Source organism: Neopelma chrysocephalum, unplaced genomic scaffold (assembly GCF_003984885.1).
Source record: "Neopelma chrysocephalum unplaced genomic scaffold, ASM398488v2 Primary Assembly neopelma1_43, whole genome shotgun sequence".
Lineage (NCBI taxonomy): Eukaryota > Metazoa > Chordata > Aves > Passeriformes > Pipridae > Neopelma > Neopelma chrysocephalum.
Genome location: NW_020897702.1, coordinates 14,681,708 through 14,691,019, shown reverse-complemented (window position 1 = coordinate 14,691,019; position 9,312 = coordinate 14,681,708). Strand labels below are relative to the sequence as shown.

The 9,312-nt window shown below is 41.5% G+C and overlaps 1 protein-coding gene across 1 annotated transcript; it reads left to right on the top strand.

The window, feature by feature from the left end:
• Positions 1–6: 6 nt before the first annotated feature.
• FUT4 (fucosyltransferase 4) lies at positions 7–4,614 on the top strand. Its single transcript, XM_027677398.1, has one exon. It carries the CDS (start codon positions 321–323, stop codon positions 1,002–1,004), a length of 684 nt encoding a protein of 227 aa, XP_027533199.1. The 5' UTR covers positions 7–320; the 3' UTR covers positions 1,005–4,614.
• Positions 4,615–9,312: the final 4,698 nt, after the last annotated feature.

Genomic DNA, 9,312 nt, shown 5'->3' with positions numbered 1-9,312 from the left:
GGCGGCGGCGCTGGCCGCTGGCGGCCGGGCTGCTGGGCACCGCCGCCGCGCTCGCCCTGTTCGCCGCGCTGCGGGAGCCGGCGCGGGCGGGCGGCGAGGCGGTGACCGTGCTGCTGTGGTGGGAACCCTTCGGCCGCCCGCGGCGCTTGGCCGACTGCCGGCGGCACTACAACATCAGCGGCTGCCGGCTCAGTGCCGACCGCAGCCGGTTCGCCGAGGCGCAGGCGGTGCTCTTCCACCACCGCGACCTGGTGCGGCACGGCCCCGGGGGGCTGCCCCGAGGGTCCCCGCCGCGGCCCCCCCGCCAGCGCTGGGTCTGGATGAACTTCGAGTCGCCCTCGCACTCGCCTGGCCTGCGGGGGCTATCTGGGCTCTTCAACTGGACCATGTCCTACCGCCGCGACTCCGACGTGTTCGTGCCATACGGGTACCTCTACGCCCCGCCGGCGCCCCGACCCTTCGTGCTGCCCCGCAAGACACGGCTGGTGGCCTGGGTAATCAGCAACTGGAACGAGGAGCACGCCCGGGTGCGCTACTACCGCCAGCTGAAGGAGCACCTGCCCATCGACGTGTACGGGGCGCGGGGGCTGGCGCTGGCCGAGGGCGGCGTGGTGGAGACCGTCTCAGCCTACAAGTTCTACCTGGCCTTCGAGAACTCCCAGCACACCGACTACATCACCGAGAAGCTCTGGAGAAACGCCTTCTCCGCCAGCGCCGTGCCCGTTGTCCTCGGACCCCGCAGGGCCAACTACGAGCGCTTCATCCCCCCCGACTCCTTCATCCACGTCGACGACTTCCCCAGCCCCCGGCTGCTGGCCACCTATCTGAAATTCCTCGATAAAAACAAACGGAACTACAGGCGGTACTTTGCCTGGAGGAAGAAGTACGAAGTCCACGTCACCTCGTTCTGGGATGAGCATTTCTGCAAGGTCTGCGAGGCCGTTAGAGCAGCTGGGAATCAAATCAAGATTGTACAAAATCTGGCCACCTGGTTTGAAAGCTGATGTTCCTGGCTGGCAAGGCTTGCCTGGACAGCCTGGGTCAGCATCAAGACATAGGGAAGAATGGGTCTAACAGAAATCATTAGCCAAGGTAGTACACAGATGCCTGTCATCAGTGAGAGAAATATACAGGTACAGGAAAACAAGTTGTGAAAAGCCTACAAAAGGAAGATTTTTATTAAAGGGAAAATTATGAAAGGACAGAAAAGTGTTGTGCCAGATGATTTTTAAAGAGCGAAGTTAAATTCAGAAAAGTCCCACAGACCTGAAACTTTTTAAGGTTCTGCACAGCTCAACATAAATATCTGATGCCAAGTTCTTCAGCTGTACAGCTGAAACTAATTTTGTTGGCTATGACAACTTCCTGGACTGTGAAACTTTCCTCTGCTTGCAGGGGATATATGATCAGTGCTGGCTTTCCGTACTCCTAAGACAAAAGTGAATGTTTTTAACTGATTTTTATGTGTGTGAAAGCTATTTGCAGACAATTCTGACCCACAAGTTTTGAATGTAAGAATGTAATGATACAGCAGCACCTTTTAGCAATGTTTAAAATTGCAGCAGTCAGCTAATAATGCTTTGAACCAAATAATTGTTCCATTTAGGAAAAAGTGTATGGGAGGAGACTGAAGCTGAGTGGACAAACAGCTCAGATGATGTAAAGTATTTCTTCCACTGCCTACTGAAACCATGGGCATATTTATCCTGTATGAAAATAGAGTAGAACTTCAAGTACAGGAAAAGAGAGACTGTAGGAAAAAAAGTCGGTACATTTCCACCTTCCCTTTATTCAGGAATTAGAAAATGTTTACAGGAATCTCCATGTTTTTCTCTGCAAACTTATTGCCATACAGAAAATGCAGGGAAAGGCTGAGAATGGCAGGGTTTTTATTACTATATTGAATATAAATACAGAAAGGCTAACTTATTTCTCTAGTATCAATAGACAGTGCTGTTGTGTAGCAACTGTTTAGGTTTATGGCATGCATTTTTAAAAATGCTGGGTGACAGACTACTCAGAATGCTGCTTTGCTGTTTGTAAAATAGTAATTACCAAAAACCCTTCCAAAACTCCCAAATCTCTCCCTTTCAAAGAGAAAATTACTGTAGAGAATAAGATCTAGATTGTTGGTAAAATACAGATTGTGTGAGGAAAGAATATCAAATAGGACAAATTCACAATTTTTTTTCCTTTGGTTTTGAGGGTTTTTTTTTTCTAGCTCAAATTTGTAATGGATAAATAGGTTCTTAAGATAGAACTTCTTCTCTCAGTGCCTGTTGGGAACATTTATAGTAGTTATTCACTTTTAGACTGACATTTTGCTGGAGTCATCTTAGTAGTTGGTTTGTGGTTACTTTTTGGTTACATGTAATCTCGGTGAAATCCGGTAAGAAACTTCAGTTACAATTACACATCGTTGGGAAACAGCCTTCCATGCCCTTTGCAACTATAAAGTTTGGTAGGAAAAAAATGGTAACCCACAAGGGTCCTGCCCAAACAACTAAGGTGTTCATGGAGTTCCTCAGAGATTTCATTGAGAATGAAATCATGGGCACAAAACATGTGAGAAAAGAAGAAAATCAGTTGCAAATAAGAGATTGGTATAAGAACAGGTGAGTTTACTGGCATTTGTGAGTCATATTAAGCTTAGAAAAGGATTAGATTTGACTTAAGCAGTATGGGATGTTGGGTGAGTGCTTTTAAGATTTATGAGCCTCCTGTAATTTATTTTAAATTAGATGTTTCCCATGATTAGGTAAGCATGGAGCCAAGGATTACTGGAAAAAGAACTAATAATAATAATAATGAAGTTCATTAATAATTTGCATAAGTTTACCACATCAGATCTTGCAGGCTTCTGTGTTTATTCCCTTCTCCTTTTGTGCAAGGAAGGATGGCTGAAAGTACTCCATGAAACTTTCTGTTGGTAATGTCAGAGTTATTGTAGAATATTTGCTGGGAGAGGAAAGAAGACAGTCTACACAATGTGGGATGTAGTAGGAGTGGTCCCTAATGCTGCACTTTCACTTCAACAAGTCTAAAGTGATTGCTTAAGGTAAAAGCATGTTCTTCATGGTACGCTCATCTGTTTCTCTACCAGTGGTTGCTACTCCCATAACATTGTTTTTGATATTTTAAAAAATCTGATATAAGTATAGCATTAACAGTAATAGCTAAGTGTTGGGATGACAGCATCTCTCTCCCTTTGAATTTATAATTTCTTTTTTCTGTTCACTTTTTAATCACAGTTCATATAAATGTAGACAAGAGCCCAATCTCAAAAGTGGCAAACTAATATTTAAGATTGCACTACTTTTTATCAATCTGCTGAAAATAGTGCGTTTTTTTCAGTCCTTCTCAATTTTTTAGCATTTTCTGAAAGTTTCCGGGTACACAGTTCTTTTGTGTAATCATTAATAATGCCAAAAGCAGAAGATCAGGCTACAGGGGAATGGAAATTTCCAGGGATTGCAAACGTTAATTATATTTCTTAACCTCCCTAAGAAAAACAGTTGAAATCTTTGAGGAACTAGAATTTTGTAAAATTCAGAAAAGAGCTATGTAACAGTTAAAGCATCATGTTTGAATAAAGTGATCACAATTGCACAGTATTTGTAAGTTATACACTGAGAATTTTCAAGACTTGTATAGTGAAAACTGTAGTTTTTTAGTAATTATTGCAGAGCACTTGCACTGGGAGAAGAGAAACCTTTTCTAGTTTCATCATTCTCACATTAGTGATGCACATTTTTCCCCTCACATTTGGAAGGAAACTCAGCCCAGGCCTACAGCTGATGAAGTCAGTATTACAACATCTCTATAAATCTCAGATTTTTGGCTCAACCACTGCTCTGGCTAATAGTCTGCTGTTACAGGCTAGGGACTGGCTTTTGTAATTCACTTTGTCAAGCTCCAGTTGAATGATAAAGTTTACCTGAGCAAATTGGACCATAGATCAGATACCAGACTCCACAGGACATTGCAGATGATGTATACAATCCATCTGTAAAAATTAAGCAAAGTTATTTTCTATTTTAAGTAGACAAGTCTTTTTGAATACATTTTGAAAGAGTGTTTTATTCCATGCCTTAAAATACTGAGGTGAAGGGAGAGAAAGGAAGATTGTTATCTTCTGGGTTTTATAAGGAAAAGAAATAACATTACTTTTTGATAATAATGTAAATAGAATAGAGAATTATGTGATCCTTCAAGCTGCACATTATGTCTCAGGGAATTTTATACTGTAAGGTGTCTAGATCTTCATAGAATGAAGTTACTTCGTATTTGTATTGATTCAATAGATTTACATTCAATAAAATTAATGAAAGGAACTAGTGAAAAATGACCCTATTTTTTATTTGTCTTCTGTGTTACAAAAGCTGTAGAAAAATGCTTTTTAAAGAGAATGAATGTCTTTTCATGTTTGTTTAATCAATAAAAGTGGCTGATTGTTCTCAAAGTAGTCAGACCATTTGAGGTTAGTCATGAAACCTGGTTGTGCCAGGAGAAAAATATTTTCGTAGGGGAGTCAGTGCTGAGTTATTTTCCATATGAAAAGGAGCATTTATTGAAGTTGAGTGTCTGTTGGAAAAATGTAATTTTAAACAAAATCAAAAAGTAGACTGTCCCTTGACCTACAGAGAATTTGAATGTGGCTAGATTCTTTTTTTTCTCCTTAAATTTCACAATAAGACTATGTTTATTTTGGTACTCAGCATGTAGTGCTACACCTGCCTTTTTAGCTGCCGCTTTTTTCGTGGTTGTTCATCATTGTCTTCAACTGAGCAACAAAAGACCAAGGACCCTAAGCCTTTGTCAATACTTTGTGATAAAAATTGTGATACAGCTGATGTTTACCTCTCACTTCATGTGTCTTCTGTATTGCTTGGTGCACAATATTGAGAAACTTCAACATTTTGGAAACTTCCTGCCCAGCCTTGATGAGGTCAGTGGTACAGTCCTCACTTTATTCCCTTAAGGGATTGATGTTGCATCACCATCCCAATTAACTTTTGTAAGCAAAGCTTAAACTGACTGCTTGCTTACTCCTGCCTAAGATGGGAGTTTTTTTTTGCTCATTTTCCAGATATGACTGAACACTGGGTTAGGAAAACTGGTGTAAATATTTTTCTGCCAAACACTGGGTAACATTAGTTCAAGCTTGTTTGGTGACTCTTAGGTGAGTTATGCCTGATTAAACTCCCTCACACAACTGTCTATCCAACAGTCATATAAAATTGTGTTTGTTTTAAGAGTGTAAATAGCCCTTTGTAGGGATCATAGAGCTGACTCATTCTAAAATCTGTTGACTAGAACACAATGACTTAATGTGGATTTAAGTGGTATTTAACTAAAGATAAATCAGGATCCAAGTATAACAGCCTGTTTCTAATCAGTAAAAAAAAAAAAAGATTATTCGAGTAATTCAGGTGTCACTTGCAACCAGCTCAGTTTATGTAACTAACTTGGTTTAAAAATTTGTATAATTCTATATTTTCTTTTGTATGGTCATTTTAAAAACAAAACCTGAGGCCAGAGTATCTATGTCTTCTCTATATTCTGCAGATGTTTTTTGCTTTGTGATCTTGAGCTAAATTACTTAAGCCTAAATTTCACACAGTGGCAGCTGTTCCTGAGAATCTCACCCCAAAAAGTATCTGAGAAGAACAAGTCAAAGTCTGTTTTTCAGGAGCACTTTGAGAGCTGCAGGGATTTTGAACTGCCAGCAGTAAGGTGCTCAGTGTGTTCAAGAAGCATCCTGGAGCTATGAGCCCATTTTAATTGAAAAATTTTCTCTTAAGGAGTATATACTTTTCTGAAATCCTTCAGTGATTTTAGGTCCTTGCATGGGTTTAATTTTTACAACAGAGTTAAAACTGGACTTTATGTCAGTAATGCTCAATATTTTAATAATATTCTTTTAATAACTGTGAAAAGATGGTCCTGAATTTGTAATTTGAATTTTTCTCTATTTATTAAACCATCTTTTGAAGTTAATCAGCCCACAGATTGGCTGTATGCATCATGGAAGAAAATTCTGCGTTTGCGTCCTCGAATTTGCCACTGATGTAAAAGATGCTGTAGGTATTTCGGATTATGAGAAGCTCAGTCCAGGAAGGCACAGAGCACTAGCAATGCCCAAGCTCTGGCATGCTATGGCTTTGAGATCCTGATCACATGAGTGCCCATGACTGGAAATTGGCCGTCTTGGTTTTGAGCAGAAGGCAGAAAGACGATTGCAAATAGAAAGCATAGATTATCAGATTGTGAACATATTTTGGCGCATTCGTAATGCTGCCAAATTACTTTGTGCAGTATTAAAGATGATTGATTTATTTGAAACAAGCACTAAAGGACTACATGAAATACAGCAAAATAATTATCCTAAAGGCAAATTTGGATTTAAAATGGAAAAATGATACAAAAATTGCATTAAAAAAAAGAAGAAAAAAGGCATGCAATTGCAGGAAAGCATGGATAGACACTTTAAATTGTTAACTGGGAACAAACAAATTTCCTTGGAAATGCTGACTTCAGCCCCAATTAAAACCAGAGAACATAGGTTCGGAGTCACACTTGGCTCATGCTTACATCTGTTTCAGGAATGGCCTCCTGAGATTGTGGCAGAGCTCTGAACGGTTTTATTTCCCTTCCAGTCCCAAACCTACATTTTACTTGGCTTATTGCTAGTTTCTCTTCTTTTTCATTCACATGTTGTTCCTTAAACATGCACAGACCTGTGGCTTTGATGGCTTCTCCTTTTGGAGAGGCAGAGCTAAGAAGAAATAAGTTAATATATGGATGTTTGCTGAGAATTTTGGTTGTATTTTGCAAGAGTCCTGGGGTAAATACAAGTAAACAATAGAGACTGAATACGAAACAGAGAAGCACGTTTTATGGCAGTATCTTGTTGGACACCCCAGCCTGGAGTGAAACATCTCATTAGATTTTAAGGCTGAGACTTTATGCTGTGAGTTTTCTATTTAGTGGTGAAGATTATTATGTCAGGTATTCCCAAATAGTCCCACTGCTCTATTATCTCAGAATCACAGAATCACAGAGATGGACTATGAACACAGTGACTTCATTCAATATGTCCGTGCTGTGGAAAAATGTGTTAGGTTAATTAGAGCAGACTTTGTCCTGAGTTCAGGCTCTGATAAAGCATATTAACACAAATCATTAATGAAAAAACCCAGGTTCACCACCTTGTCTCTTACAGTATCTGTGGTGAGGAATGTTTTCTGTACTCTCTGTACAGTTTAGTAATTTCTGTTTCTCCTAATGAGACAGTTATTACAGTAGGAGTAATCCACAGGAGCTGTTGATTTCTTTGTAAACAATTTTGTTATGGGATTACTGAAACAGAGGAGATGAAATCTAACCTCTTGCTCAGACTCAAGGAGTGAGGAAGACCCATGTTCTTATTGTAGCTCTGCTTCATGGTGGGTCACAGATCACTGGTTTGTCAGAAGTGGTTTGAAGTCCAATGCACGCCCCAAAATTGTCTTCTTACCCTCTTAAGTTGCTGACAAATCCTGCCCAGCCTTTGCAGCAATGTTGTATAAGGCTTTGGAGGTGTCATCTCAGTCTGCTCTCCACTGGGTGGCAGCTGGGACAGGTGAGTGATGGGAGGATTCTGGTTCACACTTCTGTCCGTGCAGTAAATAGGCAGATGCTGAAGGCATAGAATCATAAAATATCTTGAATTGGAAGGGATCCGCAAGGATCATCAAAGTCCATCTCCTGACCCTGTACAGGATACCTCAAGAATCACACCATGTTCCTGAGAGTGTGATCCTTATGCTTTCTGAACTCTGTCAGGATTGATTCTGTGACCACTTCCTGGGAAGCCCGTTCCAATGCCCAACCACCCTCTGGGTGAAGAACCTTTCTCTAATATTAAGCCTAAACCTCCCTTAACACGACTTCAGGCCATTGCCTTGGGTCCTGTCACTGGTCACCCCAGAGAAGACATGAGTGCCTGCCCCTCCTCTTCCCCCCACGAGGAAGTTGTAGACTGCGATGAGGTCTCCCCTCAGTCTCCTCCAGGCTGAACAGACCAAGTGACCTCAGTCACTCCTCATATGGCTTCCCCTCAAGGCCTTTCACCATTTTTGTTGCCCTCCTTTGGACACTCCCTAATAGCTTTATATCTAATAGCTTTATACCTTGGGGCATCTCGGGACATCTTTGGTTGCTTCTAGACCACTGACTTAGGTCATTCTGGAGCAGCCCCCAAGGCACCATCACTGCAGGTAGTATGAATGAGTGGCAGACCTAGGATTGACTCCATGCATGAGATGATGAAGATAAACAAATGTCATCGAAGTGTTGTTTTTTTTTTTTTCCAAAGTTACTAAAGTACTTTGAACCCCATTGCCTAAAGCATTTGAGAAATGCAAGGAACTTCACAACAGAACACAAGAGGAGACCATTTTGCTCACAGGCACAGACTTTTCCATAGTCTCAGAATGTTCCCATGGCTAAAAGCTGCAGAAACAAACTGTAAAGGCCCTATAAGCTTTTTCGCATGTGCAACAGCTGGAAGAGAGCAGGAGAGGGCAAGGACATCACAAAGACTGTAAAAGAAATGTATTAGATGAAAAGTTGGCAACAGCATGGGAGGCTGACTGGCTGCCTTGGTGACCTGACCAGGGCAGGGGCTGGGGGAGGATTCCTTTTGGATATCACATCTGGGAGTAATTTTACCCTGAGCATAGAAGCAAGATATATGATCCACTCTGCCACTGAGTTGAGTGTCATCAATAGGACCATGAGGCACTGGAGAACAAGCCAAGGTGCATCTCCAGTGTTTCAGAAGGCAGATGAATCTCACACTTTGTTTTGTAGGTGCACGAGGCACAGAGGCATAGGCCACTTTTCTCGCGCTGGTTACTGACTTGTGATATATTGTGGGAAAGATCTTCCCAACATTGTCTCAAGGGAAGAAGTGACTTTAACCAACCTTTTTAAATATCCAGCAGTCTTAGAACTTGATAAGCTCTCAACATCTGTCCTACCTGTCCAGCTGGCTAAGCTATGGACTCTTTAAACAGTGTCTGCTGGCTATGGGACAGCTATTTAGGCATTGGAATAGGCTTTTTACAAAGGCTTTCTTCCTTTTGCTCTAGCAATTGATGTGTCTCCCTGTGCACTTATCTATTACATTTCTGCTGTAGGCCAGCTTCCATATCTTGCTCTAATTTCCCTCTTGATGGACTGCTGTCCAGCTCAGCTGCTTGGGCAGGTTAATCTGGTCTGATTGGCTGTGATACTCAACAAACAACAGGTATGTATATGTTTTCC

What these genes read in the sequence shown, in the direction of transcription:
- FUT4 (XM_027677398.1), top strand. Translation starts at nt 321, where the DNA reads ATGAACTTCGAGTCGCCCTCGCACTCGCCTGGCCTGCGGGGGCTATCT.